This window comes from Ceratotherium simum, chromosome 4 (genome assembly GCF_057802395.1).
Source record: "Ceratotherium simum simum isolate JZ-2026a chromosome 4, ASM5780239v1, whole genome shotgun sequence".
NCBI classification, from domain to species: Eukaryota; Metazoa; Chordata; class Mammalia; order Perissodactyla; family Rhinocerotidae; genus Ceratotherium; species Ceratotherium simum.
Window position 1 is genome coordinate 42354789 of NC_141903.1, and position 23004 is coordinate 42377792.

Below are 23004 nucleotides of genomic sequence, written 5' to 3' on the forward strand. Positions count from 1 at the left end.
AACTTTAAAAATAAAGCCTCTCTGTATATCGTATCTATTTCTGAGGTTAGCATATCTGATATACTGTCTAAGGATATTAAAATAAAGTTTGTAGGGGCTGGCCCCGTGGCTTAGCGGTTAAGTGCGCACGCTCCCCTACTGGCGGCCTGGGTTCGGATCCTGGGCACGCACTGACACACCGCTTCTCCGGCCATGCTGAGGCCGCGTCCCACATACAGCAACTAGCAGGATGTGCAACTACGACATACAACTATCTACTGGGGCTTTGGGGAGAAAAAGGAGGAGGATTGGCAATAGATGTTAGCTCAGGGCCGGTCTTCCTCAGCAAATCAGCAAAAAGAGGAGGATTAGCACGGATGTTAGCTCAGGGCTGATCTTCCTCACAAAAAAATAAATAAATAAATAAAGTTTGTATAGGGCAACAAGAGCTTAATGAAGAAAGTTGATATAGGCATTTCCTAGATAGCCAGTTACCTGGTACAGAATAAAAATCATTGTATTAAATTTTTATTCAAGGGGAAGAAATATCAGGCTCTGATATCAGTGGGTCAGAGGAGGACAACGATGAAGAGGGTGAGGTTGGAGAGGATGGAGAGAAAAGGAAAAAAAGAAGAGGTAAGTTCTTTTTTGTGTTCTAGAAATTAACTGGGATTACTACCTAATGATGGTTTAACATTCCTGAGGCAGTTCAGTGCATGCCTTTTATTTTGCCATTTTTAGTAATGGTAGCAATTTGAACAGAGGAAGTATGCCATATACCTGGTTATCTTTGCATTATTTTTTTCTCCTATACTGATCTCCTGTTCATAGCTGAATCAGAATGCTGTATGTTCTGTTTTTTTTAGAATTTAGAATTGTAAAAATCTATGTTAGTGGATATACCATTTTAAAATTTTATGTAGTATTTGAATTTTGTGGGGACTTGCATCTGTGTTAGGAACCTAAATTTTTTAGGAAATTAGGATAATGTGGAGTTTTTCTCAAACATGATTAGGCTTTAGAAGTCATTGAATTTTTAAATAAGAAATTTATGTGAGGATTCTATTTTTTAATTTAACTTTTTTCTTTATAAAATATACCCTCATTCTCACCCTGTTATGGGGCATTTGTTGCCAAGTGTGAACTGAGACTGTGTTTATTGTAATAAAGATATAGATAACATTCAAAAGAGAGACATATTATAATGGCCTACATTTCACCCTAAATATTTATTTGTTTCAGAACTCTCTTCCATTAACGTGGATCATTGTTTTCAAGCTGGTGTATATTTTGCTTGTCTTATTAAAATGATCTTGCTGAAAATAAACCCATCACTGCTTGATCAGGAGTCCCAAATTTAAAAACTATAAAGAATCTGTAACTTCAAAAGACAGGAAAAGCGTGATTTAGAGCAGGAGTTGGCAAATATAGTTTGCTGGCCAAATCCAGCTCACCACCTGTTTTTGTAAACAAAACTTCATTAAATGGCCATGCTCATTTGTTTACATATTTTCTACTGCTGCTTGCACTTGAGACCATATGGCCGGTAAAGCCTAAAGCGCTTATCATCTGTCCCTTTACAGAAAATGTTTGCCGACCTGATTTAGAGAAGTGTTTTGTGTTCATACCTATTTTTTCACAGAGTGAACTATTCAAAGTGAAAGCAGATAATAGATTTGTTAAAAATAAAATTTTAAATAGAAAAAAAATGCCACTGCTTAATATATTAAAAGATTTAATAGTAAAAATCCCTTCCTTCCAGGCTACATATGTAAAAATTTTCAGTGAGGGGGCCGGCCTGGTGGCGCAAGTGGTTAAGTGTGCGCCCTCGGCTGCGGCGGCCCAGGGTTCGCTGGTTTGGAACCCCGGGCACGCACCGCCGCACTGCTTGGCGGGCCATGCTGTGGCGGCATCCCATATAAAGTGGAGGAAGATGGGCACAGATATTAGCCCAGGGCCAGTGTCCTCAGCAAAAAAAGAGGAGGATTGGCAGATGTTAATGCAGGGCTGATCTCAAAAAAAAAAAAAAAAAATTTTCAGTGAGCCTTTCAGAGTTTTGCCGTGAAACTTTAAACACACGTAATTATATCTGATAGTTTGATGTTTTGAAGGAGAAAGAGTGAAATAGGAGACAAACCAACCTGTCTATAATGAAGGGTAATTGATCATTCCTATAATTTTAATTGTGCATGACTTTAAATTTTAAAACTCAGTTCCTTTAACTTATCAACCTAAATAGTTAAATGTCACCAAATGACTTACTTATTTTTTATTCATGTCATTCTTACCCTCTGAATTGCTGTATTTTAGGTGATTAGGAGGGTTTGCCCACAGGTGCTTGAAGGAATACAGTTTCTAATCCCCCTGTTTTGTAATTAGAGAATATTGGATAGGCTACCAAGACTGGTTTTAAGGGAAAGTAAGTTTTGGTTCTTTAATACAAAGCTTGATGTCCTTTAAAATTCTTTCTCTGGAACTGAATTTTTCTCTGTGTATGTGTTCATTTTCTTGTTTCCTCTTTGGTTCCCGTTGGGCTCATTTCTTTGTCTTCCAGGCAGTAGCAGCAGCAGTAGTTCAGACTCCACATGTTCTGTCATAGAGAAACCTCTGGATAAGTTCTTGCCTAGTGAGTGGTAGCTCTTCACTTCTCTAACAGAGCTTTGGCTTTTCCATAACCCATGGGCTTCATTTGGGAAATGCTGCACTGCTCCCTGCCATTACTTAAAGAATACGTGTCGGACTTCTTGGTGGAACAAAGCATGTGATGATTTTTCCCCCATTCATTGCTTCCAGTTAACCATAATTGTTAAAACATACGCTTAAGCTTATGTTTGAGACAATGGAAGAGAGATTCATGCTTTTGCAATTGAGATAATGTAAAGAGAGCTAGTAAGCTGTATAACAGAGTAATTCTTGTGGTTCCTTTTTGTTTCATGATAAATTTCTAATCCTAGTCAGTATATGGGACATGTAATAACAAATGCTGATTTCTAAAAGTACAAATTATGTTTGGAAGTACACCATTGCCCATTATAACATGTCTTACAGTTATAAAGATTTTATGCCTTGGTGTCCTATTCTTAGGAGTAGCTTAAGATCGAAAGCTCCCAAATAAAGAAAAATGTAAAGTTTGAAATAAGTAAAGATAAATTGAATAGGATTTTATTTCAATTAGCAATTTACCCCTAATCTAAATTACCTGATTGATTTTAAGAAACTGTCTAAGGTATGATTACAGAATTCAGATCCACAAGAAATTGTTTATGCAGGATCTATCTAGACTTATTTCAACCTAAAGTCTTTTTCTTAAACTTTAGTTTAATTAATTAAATTGAAAAGTATTATTAATTTTATTTATATTATATTTTCAGAAGAAAAGGGAATTGATGCTTTCTTGTACTAGCTTGCAGCTTACTGCCTTTTAAAGCATTATCTATATACTTACCTTTTCAAAACTAATAACAAAAACATTTGGTTATTCTTATACTTTTAGCTTTCTAGAGGAAGAATTCCAAGAATGTTAGAAATTTTCTCTATTGACATTGTTTTCTCTATTGACAATTCTTACATTTTACCAAAACAGTTAATTTCAGAGGATAACTTAAAAATACATGAAATTGCTTTAGAAACCATATAGAGGTATTATTTTGTATTATAAACTGCAAACTATGAGAAAATTCCTGATTGGGAGGCATTATAATTTGATTTTCTGTTTTAAAACTTACCTTAATCCTTGAAGAGTGGTTATATGAAAGTATGTTATGAAATGAGTTGTACTTTGTTCAGTTCAAGAAATTTTCGTTACTATTTTTGTACCTAGCACATAACATTAAGTTCTTTTGTTGTGATGTGAGTGTGTTGGTGAAGTGGAGAGACGTTGTCCCAGCATGTGGTTGCTGTGTATAACTTGTATGTACCTTCCCTTTTAAAAATATGAATGGCCTTTTTTTTAGGTGTTCTTTGCTTGAATCATCAATTGATCGTTTACTTCTATAGAATTATTATTATAATTACCCTTGATAATCGACAATGGATTGAATGCAAATTTGTTATTATACAGGTGTACTTCACTTTATGCAATAAATTTTTTTTCTGAAAAAATTGCTTATAAATCAAGTTGGAAAATCAAATCTATTGGGAGAACTTGCCGTCCTTAAAAATTCTTCATTAAATCCTTTTGTTAATCAAATAATCACTGCAAATTACTATAATCTAATTTATATATTTAGTCGGTTGAGGTTTTTGTGTTGGAGTTTCTTAAAGGGGGGCACACCTGTAGTGGATCCTTATATTAGAAGAACATTGAATTGGGAAATTTTGAAAATGGACGATGTGAATTTTGACACTTTTACCTTTTAAATTTTTTTAAGTGGCTTAATTTTCTGTTTTGCCCTTTTAGATTACTTCCCAGGTCTTTGCAGGTTCCCAATTCCATGTCTACCGTTAGTATAACCACATAGTGCTGAACTGTTCTACTTGCAGGGGTTTGGGAGTCAGTGTGAGCTCTTGAGATTGATTTGAATTGTAACGTTAGACTAAATTAATTTTCTTATTATCCTTGCTTAAATTGCATCTCTGTGTTGAATATGCTTTTCTTTTTATATAAAACTCTTCTATTTCAGTTTTGATAATAATTTATTTCTATACTTATACTATAAATAAATGCTATTATACATTTTTCTTCATTTTACAAAAGAAATAATGTTTTTCTTTTTTCCTCCTCGTCTCTGTGCATATGCTTCCTGTCTACGGTTTGCTTACCACTTCTTATTGACAGATCAAGCAGGTTGGTGTGATTGATTTGCACTCCATGTGGTACAATTATTTAAACTATAAAGAACTTTGTTATTAAACTATATTACATTTTTTAAATTTAATATTTTTTTACAAGGTAAGTATTCATCTTTTGGTTTTGTTTTTTTTTTAAACCTTTCAACTTTAGCTTTTTTTAAAAAAAACTTCCTTCCAAAATTATTATTTTTTTAAATTTATTTCAGTTTTTATTGAGGAAGATTTTAGGAATATTCTTGTTTCCAAATGATCTTTTTAGGGAAACAATTCAGAAGTATTATATTGACAGTGACAAACACACAGGATGTTCTAGACCTAATTAACAAAACAGACAAAAATGAATAGATCACCAGAACCAGGTGGTATAATTTTTTTTCCTAAATTCTTAAAGACCCATTAAGCCAAATTTTGGAAATACGAATATCAATGATTTCACATTCAAGCATTTTTCTCTTTTTTTTAAAGCAAGGAATCACATGCCTGGTCACTTATGCCCATGGGTGCTCTTGTAATGAAAATAAAATAAATTCAGTTAACACTGACCTGAAATTCTTCCCTTTAACTTTACTTTGCCAAAGTTTGCCTTCACAGTTTTGGTTAGAGCACGTGGCAAAGGGCAATTACAAATATTACTGCTCCGGTTTGGCTAATTAAATACTCTATGACTAACATTTTTTTAGATTTATTTACCTGAAATTTTGTACTGAATTCTATCATGCAGTATTAGAAGAAAGGTTTTTTTGTTTGTTTGGTTTGGTTGATTGAGATTTTTTAAAAGAATCTTTAAAAAAATTAGTGTAAAAATGACTTTTAGTGATGTCACGCTTTTAAGTGTCTGGTTAGGAGAGTTGGTACATTATATTTAGCTTAAAATATTATTTTGGGGAGAAGTATAATGATTTATCAGAGTAATTTTGGCCAGAATAATATGTTACTTAAATGTTTAACTTTTGAAACTGAATCTAGCTACATCTACATGATCATCTTTATGAAAATGTTATAAGAGCACAATAAGATTTTTGCTGCTAAAGCATCAGTTTGAAAATATTACCTGAATGGTTTTGAATAACTAATGCAATTCAGGCATAGCAGTAATTTATCAATAGGCATATGCTTTTGTATTTCTACATAGAAAATCTTTTTTTTTTTTTTTAATAATTTTTTATTTATTTATTTCTTTTCCCCCAAAGCCCCAGTAGATAGTTGTATGTCATAGTTGCACATTCTTCTAGTTGCTCTATGTGGGACGCGGCCTCAGCATGGCCGGAGCAGTGGTGCATCGGTGGGAACCCGGGATCCAAACCCGGGCCGCCAGCAGTGGAGCGCGTGCACTTAACCGCTAAGCCACAGGGCCGGCCCAGAAAATCTGTTTATTTTACTGCCTCTTAATGGGTTTGGAAACTATATGTTTTTTTTTTTTTAAAGATTTTATTTATTTATTTTTCCCCCCAAAGCCCCAGTAGATAGCTATGTGTCATAGCTGCACATCCTTCTAGTTGCTGCATGTGGGACGCGGCCTCAGCATGGCCGGAGAAGCAGCGCGTCGGTGCGAGCCCGGGATCCGAACCCGGGTCGCCAGCAGTGGAGCGCGCTCACTTAACCACCAAGCCACGGGGCCGGCCCAAAACTATATGTTTTTAACTATTAACAAAACACTTAGAACCCTGGAAGACCTAAAAAATTAGTGTACACATGTTGTTGATGAGATCATTTCCTCTATACTGTTAGTATCCATGTCTTCACATGTAGTTTTTTTTTGTCTTAACATATTTGCCATTTTTTCTTTAAATATTTGTAATTCTGAGGTGGAAAGGAAGTTATAATTTTTTAATGCATACGTTTACTTTATACCTGAACTTATACTTTACCCCTTCAAATTTCTAAGAAATAGTATTACCAACGGGAAGTCTTTCTTGGAATTCATTGGGAATAGGAGTTAGATCACTTTTTTTTTTAACAGCGTAATGCAGAACATTCAATATAGCTGACTGTGCCAAAGAAACCATCAGAATCAGGTCTACATCCTGACTTTTGGAATGCAATGAATCACACCACACCAAAGCATGGATTTGGATCAGTGCTTTTATTTACTCTTTTATTTAACTTATTTGTTTCGTGGCTTAAGTTTGCTTTGGACCTAATATTTCTATAGAAATGAAAGGTAATATATTTTAAACCCTTAGGTTTTTTATATAATTTTATCCTAAAGAATTAAAGTCTGTGAATGATTTTTCATCTTATGGTTTCTGAAAGAATATTCAGATATATATCTCCATCATCATTATTTTTTAGTTCTCTTGTTAGCAGAAGGGGTTAGCTTTTGGGTGGAGACATTAACAATTTATAGTCTTCTGATTTACACTCTTTTGTTGTCCTTTGGGAAGGAAGTTAAGAATGCTGAAAAGCTTTGGGGAGAGCCTCAGATCAGTTCTACGAAAAGTTTGCTTGTTTTTCTGAAGGAAAGTATGTTTCAAAGAAATTGTATTACCAGAAGTGAATTATCTTGGGTTCGGTTTCATAGCCAATTTAATAAGCTAGTTTTTATTTTGTCTTTTTGATTTTTCATTTTAATTTCATGATTTTGAAATTTGTTCAATAAACTTTTGATGAACACTTTTTATATGTATATAAAATACTCTACTAGGCATTATAATCAAAATAATCAATTGGAAGCTGTATTTCCAGCTTTATTATTTCAGACTATTTCTACTTATTTTGACACTTGACATGTTTAATTTGGCTTAAGGAGATTTAGGATCCTGAGTTTGATATAATAACAAGCTATTTTAGTTGTTCATTTAAGATATAATATATCATAACAGCTCAGCAACTATAAAATGCCTGGTTAATTACTATGTAACTGTTATATAATCAGTATAGAATTTCTTCCTTTAAAACTATACTATGAAATAAAATACTTTCAAGTAATTTTATTAAATAAAAATTTTAGAAAAACTCTGAAGATACATATTAAAAACTGGTTGCTATAAGTTTTGCCTGATAGTTTTATCTGTGCATTTGATACCTATATGTGACGTTTATTTATTTTAATAAATTTTGGGGAAATCACTTGATTTTTTAGAAGCCACTTGATTTTGTACCTGGTTGTCAGAAAAAAAGTAACTAAAAAATCATATTACTTTTTTGACCATATGTTACCTGGGACACACAGACCTTTGCTTTTTGATTTGTTTGGCTTTCCTGTTAATCTTTCTTTTTTTCCCTGCTCATCTGTTTTGCTTCTCTTTCACTTACTGTTGTTCTTAGTTATCATTGCACAATTGGACAACAGTTTGAATTTAGCAATTACTTAAAAAGTTCTTCTAGAAACATAATAAATAGAAATAAAATATATTCATTTGATTTCCTTAAAATGTTATTTGATTTTATATGATTGAAGAGTGTATCTTTTATACTGAAGATAATTTATGCAAGTCTGAAACATTGACTCTAAAGTGATTGTTGCAATTAAATGACTCGAATAGGTAAAAAGAAAGTTTCCCCAGATAAGATGGTTGAAATGCAAGCAAAGATTGATGAAGAGAGAAAAGCACTTGAAACAAAGCTTGACATGGAAGAAGAAGAAAGAAACAAGGCTAGAGCTGAACTAGAGAAACGGGAAAAAGATCTTCTTAAGGCCCAGTGAGTGTTACTGAATTGAGATGGATTCGTGATTTAAATTTCTGGTATTTTTCATAGGATGTATAAGCAAGAAAATTGAATAGTAATTAAAAGCTTGATTTTTGTCTCCAGAGTAGCTATTTTTGGATAGACGTTTTCATTGTGTGTTGTATTTTTAAAAATTACGTCTGTTTTGATTATTTCATCTCTATGTGGAAGGAAAAAATATCGGTGAATTTGAATTAGTTTTAGATGAAATCATAAATTAATACTACACAGTAGTGTACTTTGATAGAGATATTACATAATTATATTCCTAGTTTGAAATTTTGCATCCAAATTCTTGTTAAATCTTGGGAAATGATATTAGTAGAATAGTAGATAATCAATGGATATAGAGTATTCTCATTTTAATCAACAGACAAGAGCATCAGTCTTTGCTAGAGAAATTATCTGCACTGGAGAAGAAGGTAATTGTTGGTGGTGTTGATTTGTTGGCGAAAGCTGAGGAACAAGAGAAACTTCTTGAAGAATCTAATATGGAACTGGAAGAAAGAAGGAAAAGAGCAGAACAGCTTCGCAGAGAACTTGAGGAAAAAGAGGTAATGTGACTTGTTATGTTTGGTTGACACTGCCTAAGGTATTTAACTTTTCTAATAAAAAGCTAAATAACTATAATCTTAATATTTTAAAGCAGGTCTGTGGGTTGCTTTGAAAGATAATAGTTGCTAAACATTTACATCATTAAATAATTTATGATTTAATGAAAAAAATTATTAAGTTTTTCAATTTTTATCTTAGCAAGAACGCTTGGATATTGAAGAAAAATATACTAGTTTGCAAGAGGAAGCTCAGGGAAAGACCAAGAAATTAAAGAAAGTTTGGACTATGCTGATGGCTGCAAAGTCAGAGGTTGGTCTCTTAGAAAATACCTACTAATATAGTTCTTAAATTTTTAAAGAAGAATTTCTTTGATTAAGTATAATTAATCATAATTATAAGAATCATAATGTGTGCTTACAATTTTAAAGAAATAAAATTTTCTCCTTTATGTGAAATTTTAAATTTTAGCTACTAAGCTAAATTGTTTAGTAACGTGGAACTGACAGTGATAGATAGTGTCATTCTGTCCATTGTTTTTGTGAAAGAACTGGGTAAGTTCTTACAAGGCTTATTAGACCAGTGCTCTGTGTCAGATGGAACTGTTTTGTATTTAAAATCTTGTTTGTCCTTAATATTTTTATTGATTTCCTGGTAGATGGCTGATCTCCAACAAGAACATCAGAGGGAAATTGAAGGCCTACTGGAGAATATTCGACAACTTAGCCGAGAGCTTCGCCTTCAGATGCTTATTATTGATAACTTCATACCTCAGGATTATCAGGTAAGAGGGAAGTTCTCTGACCTAGATATTAGGTCACTTGGCTGGGGTTAAGGAATAAGAAAATATGATTTCTGGGGCTGGCCCGGTGGTGTAGCAGTTAAGTGCACACCCTCTGCTTCGGAGGCCTGGGGTTTGCAGGTTCGGATCGCAGGCACGCAGCAGTGCACCACTTGTCAAGCCACGCTGTGGTGGTGTCCCATATAAAATAGAGGAAGATGGGCATGGATGTTAGCCCAGGGCCAGTCTTTCTCAGCAAAAAGAGGAAGATTGGCATCACATGTTAGCTCAGGGCTAATCTTCCTCACACACAAAAAAAAGAAAATATGATTTCTAATATAATTGATGGTAAATATTTACATTTCAGTTGTCAACAATAAAACTTCCTTAAACTAATGCCATCACATTTCACTTCTGTTAACTCTTCTTAATACATAGTTCTCTGTTTGTGTACGTAAGTATCTAAATAAGAATTTCTCAGCCCTTTGGAGGAACTCAGATTCATGTAACTGCAGTCAGAATCAAGGTATAGGTCCTGTTTATTCATTCAACATCTTTTTTTTTTTTTTTTTTAAAGATTTTATTTATTTATTTTTTCCCCCCAAAGCCCCAGTAGATAGTTGTGTGTCATAGCTGCACAGCCTTCTAGTTGCTGTATGTGGGACGCGGCCTCAGCATGGCCGGAGAAGCAGCGCGTCGGTGCGAGCCCGGGATCCGAACCCGGGTCGCCAGCAGTGGAGCGCGCTCACTTAACCACCAAGCCACGGGGCCGGCCCATTCAACATCTTTTATTCTATAAGTGGAATAAACAGAACTCCTGTGCTTTTTCTCCCTGCTTATGGATGCTAATTCTGCGTGTGTTGGTAAAATATACATAACATGAAATTTACCATTTTAACTATTTTTGAGAGTACGTACAGTTCAGTGACATTAAGTACATTCACGATGTTGTGCAACCATCACCACCGTCCATCTCCAGATGGATGCTTAATACTAGTATAATTTTAAAATCTCAGCCTCTGTTTTTCTTTACCTCAAATTTCCATCTTTCCCCAGTACATTTTAGTAAACTTTAGCATATTGATTTTTTAAAATTTATTTTGAATCTCTATACAGCTTTAAGAAATTCGTCTGAAAATAAGCCTTAGTATTTTTTTTCTTTGGACCTCAGGTGCACAGAATTAATCTTTGGTTCATGGTACACTCTCCTTTTTGGTCCGTGGATGGCCTGCTTTTATTTATGTAGTTATTTTGTAGTGAACTCGTCCCCCAAAACAAAAGCTAGGACCATGACAGTAACCTACTTCTAACCAAATGGTTTCCCTCTCCCCTTTTCCATCCCTTTGCCTCTTGCAACTCAAGGTAACCGTCATCCTGAATCCCATGTTCTTCATTTCCTTGCTTTTTATTTTTATATAGTTTAATTGCATCTACATATATTCCTTAAAAGTATACATATTTAAATTTATAAAAAAGATATCATGCAGAATATAATGTTTTGAGACTTAACTTTTGCACTTAATTTATTAAGGTTTTAGTACCATGAATATTTTTCAGTATTTTGAATGTTATTAAAAGTAGACCATCTTTGACTCTTTTAAAGGAAATGATTGAAAACTATGTCCACTGGAATGAAGATATAGGAGAATGGCAGCTAGTGAGTATTACCTTCATCCTTTCATGAAATACTTACCGAGTACCTCCTGTAGACTAGGAATTGTGCTGGCTACCATGGGGGAAAGGTGGTCTAGAGGATGAATCAGATGAAAATCCAGTGGGGTGGACAAGATGTTTTCTAACTGACTGTATTATAACACACAGAATATTCAGTGGAAATGGTATACATTGGGGCTACATAGGACTGAATGACCTCTGGGTCCGTTTTTGTTCCAGCATTCTGATTTGAATTCTGTTTTACGAATGTAACATCGGTGCATCTCATAGTAATTTGGCTTATTCACAGTATTAATTGCTAATTAAGACAATTCTCCTCCCCCCCTTTTTTCCTTTTTTGAGAAATGTGTTGCCTACACAGGAAATAACATGAGGAAGCAGACTCCAATTCCTGATAAAAAAGAGAAAGATGTAAGAATGCCTTTTTTTTTTAACTACAGTTGTTTCTTTATAGGAATGTGGGTCACTAAATTGTGTTATCAACATGATATCCGTTAATCAGCTCTCCTGAAAAATAGGCTAATCTTTTGGGAATAGAAGCTGTAGGATGAGATGATCATTAGGACAGTTCTTCTCGCTTTCAGTCATGATGGCAGGCTTATCATTTCTACCACAAGAGTGGCATGGAGTCATCTTTGGTGCACTCTCTTCACCACTTCTCTGGGTCGTGGGGATATGGTTAGAGTCTGGAATGTGTGTGTCCTTTTCAAAGCTATTTCTAGTCTTAGGTCAACAAGAGGACGTAGCAGCGTTAGGGAAAATAGCAACAGTTTTCCTTTACTACTAAGGAATTTATAGTGTGTCAGGGCATCTTATTCATCAACCCTTGGTGAATACATTTGCGATAAATGGCGTTAGAAGAAGATATCGTTAGATATTTATTTGGTCTTGTCTTCTGTGGCTTTTTTCTAGAGTTTATTCAGTGTTTTAAATCTTCCCCCAAATCTGGTTTAAATCCATCCTATAAGAGCATCTTGTGTTTGCTTTACTTAGCCCTTTGAAGTGGACCTTTCCCACGTGTATCTGGCCTATACTGAGGAGAGCCTGCGGCAGTCCTTGATGAAATTGGAGAGGCCACGGACTTCAAAGGGGAAAGCAAGGCCAAAGACAGGGAGAAGGTAAGGGCTGTCTTTGAATACCATGAAATAAAGGCAATGAGATATTCTAATTAGATACATTAAAAGGAAATTAGTTAACATGCTAAATATATTGGCTGATATATTTAAATAAATGTCAAGTCCTTATGTAGTTGCGATTTGAGTAAATAAAATCTGGCTAAAGAATTAAGGTCTTCCAACTTCTTTAGCCCTCCTGAGTAATAGAATTCATTTTTAATTTACTTTGTTCTTTCCAGTGTATAGTAAGTCATCTACTATCTTAATTCCTTAATTCTTACACTAATTCTACTAGTGAGATGCTAATTAATTTGCCTGTTTAGACTCCTAAGGTATTGTATACAGCTGATTTGTTTTTCTATCATAAACGTTACCCCAAGAACCTTCATTTCCTCAGTCACCAGTTAAAGAAAACTTCTCTGACCATCTTTCCCTCTTCTTTGGGTGCTGATTTTGATTGTTGAGTAGTGTATATGTATCATAACATAATCGCAGGGAAATAGGGATGTGAGAGCCCTGTGTTGGAGTTTATTTTTTTTCTTCCTTCCCTTCATCAAGTACTGTTCCACTTATTTAAACTGATTGTAAGACTTTGGGGTTCCTGAAATGGTGGGAAATAATAAGCTTATTTTTTTCCCCTACTTGGAGTACATAGACTTTTGAGTTACATGTCGAGTGAAGTTGTATGGTTTTAATATTTTTGTGTTACATAATCTCATAGACATATACCTAACATTTATAAATTTGGGATAGTTGAACTCAGGGAGGAGGAATCAGTAGCATATTAAAAGTGTACAGATTTTTATATTCTTTAGCATTTAGGTGCCAGGGATTAAAAACTTTTCATATGCCAACAAAAGCCATGGATGTAATATTAGTGAATGAAGCAAATCAGTTCAAAGAAATACAAATCCCTCTAGATCTTTCACTTTTCCACTTTTTTTGTGTGTGTGTGTGAGGAAGATTGGCCCTGAGCTAACATCTGCCAATCCTCCTCTTTTTTAGCTGAGGAAGACTGGCCCTGGGCTAACATCCCTGCCGATGTTCCTCTACTTTATATGGGACGTTGCCACAGCATGGCTTGACAAGTGGTGCGTCGGTGTGTGCCCGGGATCCGAACTGGCGAACCCTGGGCCACCACTGCGGGGCGCATGCAGTTAACCGCATGCGCCACCGGGCCGGCCCTGCACTTTTCCACTTTTAATAGAGCTATTTTCCTTCTAACTCTGAAGTTAGTAAGAAAAATAACAATGCAAGTGTGATGATAAATGATAAGACAGGTGGCCTCAATGTAAGAGAAAAATAGGCAGTGATGGAGACTGAGGCAGACTGGAGAGTGGTCTGTCTGAAGTGGCTGCCACTCTGTTCCTAGTTAGTTTTAGGAATAGAAGACCCATTGTTTCTGGATCGTCTTGTTTCAAAAGAGAAGCCAGAAATCCAGATTATATACCTAAGATCCTTCAGTTTTTATTCACTATTTTTTTTTTCACTATGTGGACTTAAACAAATAATTTAATAAGGTATTTGGATGTAGGTCTCAGAATGCTCATTTTAAAATATGTACTTTTTTGGTTTAACCTCAAAAAAAATACATTTGAGCCAACATTAGATGACCCAAATCCAGCATCTCTGTGTATCAGAATTAGCCTGCTGAATTATGAAAACCGTAGATGGCCATCAACATAAACAAATATACACAATATATGGTTTATTGATATTGCATTACATTACACGATAATGTTCAAAGTTCCTCGTTAGAAATGCATAGTTCAATGTGCTAAGCAAAATTGCAGTAAAAATGGTACATTAACGTAGCATTTCCATCAGTCCCCATAATGCATCTGTGAGGTGTTGCTTCAGATGATTTGTGTCTCTGATTTGCCCTAAATAAACTTGCACCTTTAGCATACCCTGGAGGAGATAATCGAGAGGTTGAAACCTGGCAAGCATGCAGCCCACTTGGCCTGGCCACATTGTCTAGTCCAGTTTTGGAAATGATTGTCCACTCAGACCCTCACCACTCTGGGCGGTGGGTGGCGTGCCATGCTCTTGCATCTACTCTAGGTGACCTTCCCCTAGGCAACCATTAATGATCTCTTAAGACCGTCAAACATGTCAAAGCTTGGCCTGTTTCTAGACCCTGGGGCCACCTTATATTATCTACTATATAATGTGAAGTGATTGCATTTCAATCTTTTAGGAAAGCATTCATATTTTCTTTTTCTCTTCTCCAAACAGAAAGCGTTCTGCAAAGCCTGAAACTGTAATTGACTCTTTACTTCAGTAAATGTTACAGACTTCAAGTCACAATAAAAATTAGTTATATTCTCATCCCTAGACAGTCTTTAATTAAAACACTGAAGACTTTTGTGTAATTTCAGATGATGGAAGCTGTAAATCATGGAGTAAGACTGGAACTAATAATTTGCCTAATAACTTTTAGTCTCTATATATTAAGTTAATATAACATTACAATTGTACAACTGGTAATTGTTCAAATTGTCATATTAATCTTCAGTTTATACTGTGCAGGGAAGTTGGAGGAGCAGCTCTTACTGGAGAGAGTTGCAGTTTAAATTTATACATAAATCTGCTAGTAATTTACTCAACTACTGTATATTTAGATAACTAGATATTCAAAATAGAAAAAAAAGTATGTTCTGTTTTGTACACAGAAAGTAGCAGATCTAATTGTCCTGTGTTGTGCTGTTAGATACGAATGTATGGGCTACATATCTAAGAAATGATTCAATCCTAACACCCACCTGACCTGTTTAAATATGTTCTAATTATTATACTAACATTCATTGCATTTTAAGTATGAGGTGACTGGTCTTATTGATCTGTAGAAAATTTTATAATTTGTCAGTCAAGAAGTTTACATGTTTAAAAAACAAAAGTTGAAAATACATTTCATCTGGACCTCTCTTGACCTTTTTTGCCACTTTGACTTCAAGTCAAATATACTGTTTTTGTTCTGGTTTCATGTTCTCTTGAAATGTTGAGTTTGTACCTAAATATAAAGGAGTCACAGTTGTAGAAAATTAAGAAGCTAAGTACTGGTCACTAATCTTGCTCATATATGTATAGTTTTAAAAATTCGCTCTGAAGTGTAAGTAATGGATGGTTTCTTGCGTCTGAGTTCTCAATTTTGATGGAAGTTCCTCTGTGTCTCCCAGTTGAGAAGGGTCTCCATTTTCTAGAAAATGCAACCAAAGCAAGAAAAATATCTGTTAATCCTTTGCCTTTAAAACACTTTTTTCTTCATATTTTATAAAAAGAAAATATTCTTCCCTGAATGTCTTCCATTGACAAATCCAGTTAGACCATATTCCTCTAAAAATAAAATGTATTTTTATTTTATAGTAAAATAAGTTGTAATAGAATTGTTTGTTCTTTTGTTGGCTGCTTACAAATTTTTTTTTGAAAGCTGTGCTACTCCTAAACCACTTATTATATCTCTTATAAGTTTTAAAATTGTGTAATCAGCCCTGAAACACATTGGTTGCAAGTTTTGAGACTTCACAAATTAGTATTTATTAAGTTAACATTAATTTAACAAGTTTGATTAAAATACTGGTTTATAACTGTAAAGCTGTGTATAGAGTAGGGGTGAGTGAGGGCAGCGTACTTGTGAGGTGGTGGGAGAATGTGTCCACAACTTTAAAGTATGTTCCAAAAGTGGTGTACTAAATGTCCTGTGTGTGGTGAATATTGTTTAGGTAGTAAGAATTGTACTTAACTGGCAGCATTTTCTCTGTAATATGTGAGATAGAAGTTTATAACTTTATTCTGTGGGGCATTGTTTAGATACTGTGAAGACTTGAGGTGAATTTGCTTCCTGTAATAGCTTTGTGTGAGCAGAATATCTTGGCAGTTGTAGATGCACATTTAACTCTGTTAGTAATTACTCTAGAGAAATCTTAATTTTACCAGTAGAAAAACAAGATGAATACTACTTCTTTTTGAAAGTCCATGTTTCTAGCCTTTAACCGTGCAGTTAATAGGAAAGAACTAACTTTTGCACTAAGCTTGAGAACATTATAGAAAATTTAAGCCAGTATGTTAAATTGTTTTCCATTCCGCTCCACTGCAATGACAAAAAGAAATCTATAAAAAGTCAAAACATTGAGAAATTTAAAAAACAGGCTGCTTTAGCAGTTTTTTTTTTTAAAAAAAAGCATTTATGTTAGAACTGATTATACTGGATGGACAATAAATATTCATCTTATGAAATAACAAAATTAGATATTTGAGCCAGGCCTGAGTATCCATATGAAAACATGGGACACTGCAGTTAGAGCCATTTGTTTAGCTCCAGTCATAGCAGTTCTGTGGTTTCTTCACATTTACTGTCTTTGTCCACAAATGAAATATTTTGTAACTTCATTTTAATTTTATGAAAGGATATAGTTGAACAAACTTGCTCATTATTTGAAATAGGCAGATTTAAAATGTGTCATATAAATACGCTATTGAATGAGTATTTTCTTTTTTCTTTAATTTAAAAAAGTAATATTTATTTATTAAAAGGAGCCTTGGTAGAACGTTATTTTTTTTGTGGTGTGTTCTGTAATAAACCCTATAATTATATATACTAATAGTTAGGATATTAAAATATAATAGTACTTCCCATTTTTGTTTAGATTCTTGTAAAGTATAAGATTAATCACGAGGAGGGGGTTTCTGCATCTATGTGTTTATTCCACAAGTAGAATCCATTTGATAAGCTGTGCCATCTACTTTCTGGGAAAGGGGAACCTTTTTTGCAGCAAGAAATTTAAGGTTACTTTGCGGGGGGGTGGCAGTGCTACTTCATCTGTAACATGTTTTTAAATTATGATTATGGCTTTTAGGTTGGTTTTTTTCTTTTGTTTCTTTTTAGTCTTTTAAAAAATATCTTTCCCTTTAACTCTTAAGGAAAGTCCCTTTCTTTCCTACAGGGCTGTGAATTAAGGAATGCATAGAGTTTACATTTAAGCATACCAGTGTCTGCCCAATTTTTTAATGTATACTTTTGTTTTCCTTTTTAGTTATTCTTTGTTCTTAAAATGCTAGAAGAAAACAGATCATCCTAGTGCCTTTGAAATTAGTAGTAGTAGTCTAATTTAAATCATTAATAACTTTAATAGCATTACTACCGTACTGCATACTGGCGAGAATTACAAATTGTACAAGTTTGTTGCATTAATTTCAAAAGCCGTACTTTCAGTGTACTTAATGTATAAATTGTATTTGTTCAAGTTGTATATATTGATATTGTATGTTTACATGCAGCATGGTTAAATAAGAAATAAAAATCTTCACCTAATGCCTGTAGTGTAGTGGTCTGCTTCTTTACTGTACTATTTTTGTATTTACATCCATCCTGATATTAATCCTCAGGTTCTTTGTGCTTGGCATCTCAATTTCATATGGTTAAGCGAGGCCTGTGTAATTTCACACCCAGAAACTCTTAATATTGTGGGTTTTTAAATAGAAATCATCATGAAACAGAAACCTGGGAGAGATGTTTTTAAATGTGCTTCTTCTCATTGATAAAATGTATTTTCACCAAAAATGTTTTTATCCAAGTTTTGTTATCCTTTTTATTAGGTGTTTGAGAAGAGAACCTTAAAGCTTTAAGTGTCTATGCAGAATACATCTCACTAAAAGGTAGAAGGAGACATTTCTTAGTGGTAACAATATCGTGATCTCTTTCAAAAACGTTTAATAAGCTTAAAATATCTCCAAAATAACAGCATTACTTGGATTATTGTTAATCATGTGTTATTTTGACAAACATTTATTGATTACCAGGCGCCGGGCTAGGCAGTCTTAAGAAATTCACAGCAAACAGAAGTTTTGATTTGTAGGCAAGTTTCGAAGGACTTAAATGTGCTTTTGCGTAGGAGAGGACTCCTCTGGCCCTTTCAAGGCTTGCTCTCTTCCTTTTTCCAACTGCTAGCTAATGTAAAACTCCTACACGTATGTAGAACTTGAAGATAAAATTAAAGACCTGCTATGGCATAAGCAAGATGATAAATAGTGCCGCCTTCACACCCTCTGCTCCTCCTCCCCAGTGGAGTGTTGGAGCTATGATATTCGCTTTCATTAAGCACCACCACTAAGGCTCACCTTTAGGAAACCTGCTACTGCCTGTGTTGTTAGGATGCTGTTGAGGACATTGTCCATCCCATCTTTTCATGACGACTCTCAAGAAATCTCTTTTGAAAACAAGTACAAAAAAAAAACAAAAACAAAGAAACCCAAGTACCAGCCTGAGGGACCTCAGTTAGACTGTGTCTATGGGATCAGTTAACACAGTTCTGAAGCCACAGGCTAAACTTAAAGCGAGCTAGAGGAGCCTTCTAAACACATTTGTTATAACACTGTCTGAATGTCTCATTCTTAAGCTGTTTCATTTGCAAAGCAAATCAGATATTCAGTCCTCCTTCGGAAGTTGAACAAATGTGTGGGAAAATGATTATGAAGAGGCTACTTCAAAAAGAACTTGTTTCCTCTCAGCATTTATCTTGGGCTTCCTGTGACCCAATCTTCAAGTTACTTTTATCAACTTTATCAGAACATCACTTTATCTTACCCAAACACGTTTATGGCTGTGACTAAAGAATATGACAGATCAGACATTCTTCCACACCTGCTCCCCTCCCCCATCCCTTTTTAGAGGGCTGGGGAAATTTTAGTTTTTAATCAAAGGCTTTATTTCTCCAGTTGTACAAAGGAATTTAACTGGGACTTTACAACTGAATGAAATATTTCTCGGAGTTGATACCAATCTTAGCAAGAGGATATTGCCTAACCCAACCTAAAAGTACCAGAGTCATTACAGAAATATTATATTGGCCTTGATTTCTACTCCATCATGAGTGATGCCACTCAGTCACCAGTTGTCTTCTGTACTGACTGTGTACCTACGTTGTGCTGAGTAGAAGGTCCTTGCAGAGCTCACGGCCTCCCTCAGGAGGGAGAGGTGGCCATGTAAATGGAGCATGACAGCGCAGCATATTGAGGGCTGTGGCAAAGGGGCGGGGGGGTGACTGATGAGCTGCCAGGCACAGCATCCTTCCCTAGCAGCTGGCATGGTGGCTAGCATGTGTCTGCCTGACCAAAAGATCAGTAAAGGCTTCTCAGCCTTTGAGAGGTGTTAAAGTGGTCCAACAAGTGGGGAAAGGCATTCTGGGCAGGAGTAACATGAACCTAGATGCCATGTGCGTTGGTGTTATGTTTAAAGTAGGGTAAAGGGGTGGGGAAAGATGAGCCTGAAAAGAAAAGAGAGGCCAGGATCCTACTGTCAAAGAGTTTTCTGTAAGCAGTGGGAAGCCGCAGAAGGATTTTAAGTGGGTCGCTCATATTGTTTGTGTTTTAGAGAAACAACTGCTGGAAAGATTGTGAAAGATGGATAGGAGGGAGCTGGGAGGGCAGATGATGTCCATGGTTGTGCCCTGGAGGCTGAAATGGCCATGAGCCAGAGGAGCTAACCTCCATCTCTTCTCAGCTGGCTCTCTCGCACTCATGGCTGGTACCGGGACTGAGGGAACATATATATCTTTACTTCTCTTTACTCACGTTGCTTAGCAGGTACCCGGGGTGCGCAGTCAGCACACAAAACATCAAAACATGCTTGTGTTTGGTGTAACACTGGCTAATAGGAAACAAGAAAGGAATAGACAGAGACTGAAGGTTGAACTAGGAAGAAGTTGACAGAAGGATGGAGTAGAAGAGAAGCACTTTAGAGAGCTGAGGAGAGAATGTCTGAGTGCTTAGGGCAAGGGCCAGTTTAGGAAATGCTAGGTGTGATAGCTAACTAGGAGATTTTAGTACTCCACCTGGGAATGGAACTCCAACTTGAGCTGATAAATTGAACCAAGAAATCAGCCCTGGGACTAGAGAATGTACTTGCCTTGCCCTCAGTGGAAGCTGGTAGGAACTGAGAAGCTAACCTTGCATGATCATAGGCCAGGCCAGGCTTTGCTCCGTGAGATGGCTGTGCTTTGCCCTCTGCTCTAAAATTCCCCATTCTCAGATAATTTGGGCACCCTGAGAGGCCAACAAAGATGACATGTGGAGGAGGGTGAAGAAAAACAGGTCATGGTTACTGGCGTGGCTAGGTCAATAGCAACAAGAGAGCCCCTGATGCTTTTTTATCAGCAGTCAGCATTTCTAACTGTGGCCCAAGAAAGTTTCAATAAAACACATTCAGTTATAAATTTGAGTGAAACATTTTTTCTTTCATTCGTTTATTCAATAAGTATTTATTGCCTACTAATGCCAGTTAGAGGTATAATATATTCATAGGTAAAAGGCGGGGGTCCAGTAGCAGGGAGGGAGGGATTCAACCTTTGCTGTCAATGTCACACATTCCATGCACAGACAAGAGGCACGTCCCATGAAGCAGGCATGGGCTGTGGCTAAGTTTCCTAAATGAATGTGCATAAATGACAAGCGTCTCAACTTTCACTTAATCCTGAAGTTTCTTTGCTCATTCTTTTTATGTGTGTCATCCTCAATTCATGTTCTCTCACTCCGTTGGTAAACTCAAGGGCTTATTGTTGGGTGTTTCCATCCAGAGCCCAGAACCACCTGTCTGGAAGTAAATAGAAATGTTAGTTGCATCTTAACCATGGAAGCTTATGACAGACCTGCCTGGAACCTGCATATGTCCTTCCTACGGCCCGTTCTAAATCTTTCTTCCTGACAGCCTTTCCTTTTACCATTCTGGCCTCATACACAAACTATAACCCACAACTCATATCCTGTGGTAAACTACAGCTCACATTAGCCATTGAATGCAAATGAGTCTCAATCAAAGAAGAAAGGAAATTAAAATTTTCAGTGTGGCCTTAGAAGGCTCCATGACTCTCTTAGTTAGTTGTTGCCCTTGGCATGCTGGTATTTTATGTGGGCAGGGTGAAACTGGCTGTGGTCAGGGTGAGACTTGAAGCTTTTGATTTGTTCCCTTATTTTGAAATGGTTAAAAAGAAGTTACATGTTTTGGTATAATTTTAGTACTAGTACTAATTTTTGTCACATAAGTATAAGCGAGGATGAAAAAAGAATGCTCATTCACTGTTACTAGAACCATATTCTTGCAGAGCACGTGTCTTCAAAAGGCAAGTTTCAATGACGTGACACTTGTTTTTGGTTTTTTTCCTTTTAATTTTTTTTAAATAACAGCTTTATTGAGCTATAACTCACATACTATAAAATTCATCCTTTTAAAGTGAACGATTCAGTGGGTTTTAGTATGTTCATAGAGTTGTGCAACCATCACTACAAACATTATAACATTTTCATCACTCCCCAAAGAAACCCTCTGTCCATTAACAGTCACACCCTGTTTCTCCATCCTCCCAGCCACCAGTATTCTACTTTTTGCTTCTATGGATTTGCTTCTTCTGGACATTTCATATACATGGAATCATATCATATGTGGCCTTTTGTGTCTGGCTTCTTTCACTTAGCATAATATTTCCAAGGTTCATCCATGTTGTAGCATGTATCAGTACTTTATTTCTTTTTATTGCCAAATAATATTTCATTGTATGGATATACCACATTTCGTTTATCCATTCATCAGCCAATTGACATTTGGGTTATTTCTACTTTTTTGCTATTATGAATAATGCTGCTATGAACATTTGTGTAGAGGTTTTTGTGTAGACATATGTTTTCGGTTCTCTTGAGTAGATACCTAGGATTGAAATTACAGGGTCGCATAGTAACTATGTTTAACCTTTTGAGGAACTGCCATACTGTTTTCCAAAGTGGCTGTACCATTTTTTAATCACACCAGCAATGTATGAGGATTCCAGTTTTTCCACATCTTCACCAACCTTTGTTATTGTCTGTATTTTTAACTTTAGTTTTTTGATTTTTAAAAACATTTTATCATTTATGCACATGGTCATGTGTGCACATGCACACACAGATTTAAAAGGGAAAGCCAACAGTTGTCCTGCCTTGCTTTCACCGGTCCTTATTCCAGGTCCCATTTTCGGCAAACCACCTTCCCTTTTTTGTTTTTAGTTTTTCTGGTGGCTGCCATCATAATTCCAAAGATTTCTTGATTCACTCACTATTGTTTGTTTTCACTTTTTATTATGAAAACTTTCAAACATGTATAAAAGCATAGTAGTACAATCAACCCCCGTATACCCATCCGTAGCTACAACAATCATCAATTCATGACCACTCTTGCCAACTATTTTTTGATTTATCAACTTTAGATACTGTGCGTTGATTTTTCTGTTGAAATGATGGTTTGCCTCATTTATATTACCCCTTCCAAATTTTTTATGGTAAACTATTTTTATATCTTCTGTTACCTTTGCAATTTTGCATAATACCTAACTCTCTTGTTCTTGTTCTGTCAACCTTAGACAGTATTGTTTAATTCACTCCCTCCCCAAGTGAGCTGGGATATTAGTGCCTCACTTCTCT

At 35.6% G+C, this 23004-nt stretch overlaps 1 protein-coding gene across 1 annotated transcript in view; it reads left to right on the forward strand.

Moving 5' to 3' along the window:
• Positions 1–17872, forward strand: part of KIF3A (kinesin family member 3A) — a 57724-nt gene extending 39852 nt beyond the window's left edge. Inside the window, exons 9-17 of the mRNA XM_004420212.2 lie at positions 517–615; positions 8256–8412; positions 8813–8993; positions 9193–9303; positions 9650–9775; positions 11376–11429; positions 11789–11857; positions 12440–12564; positions 14800–17872. Coding sequence (XP_004420269.1) covers positions 517–615; positions 8256–8412; positions 8813–8993; positions 9193–9303; positions 9650–9775; positions 11376–11429; positions 11789–11857; positions 12440–12564; positions 14800–14848 — 971 coding nt within the window. The 3' untranslated portion in view covers positions 14849–17872. The remainder of the gene's footprint in view (positions 1–516; positions 616–8255; positions 8413–8812; positions 8994–9192; positions 9304–9649; positions 9776–11375; positions 11430–11788; positions 11858–12439; positions 12565–14799) is intronic.
• The last annotated feature ends 5132 nt before the right edge of the window (positions 17873–23004 follow it).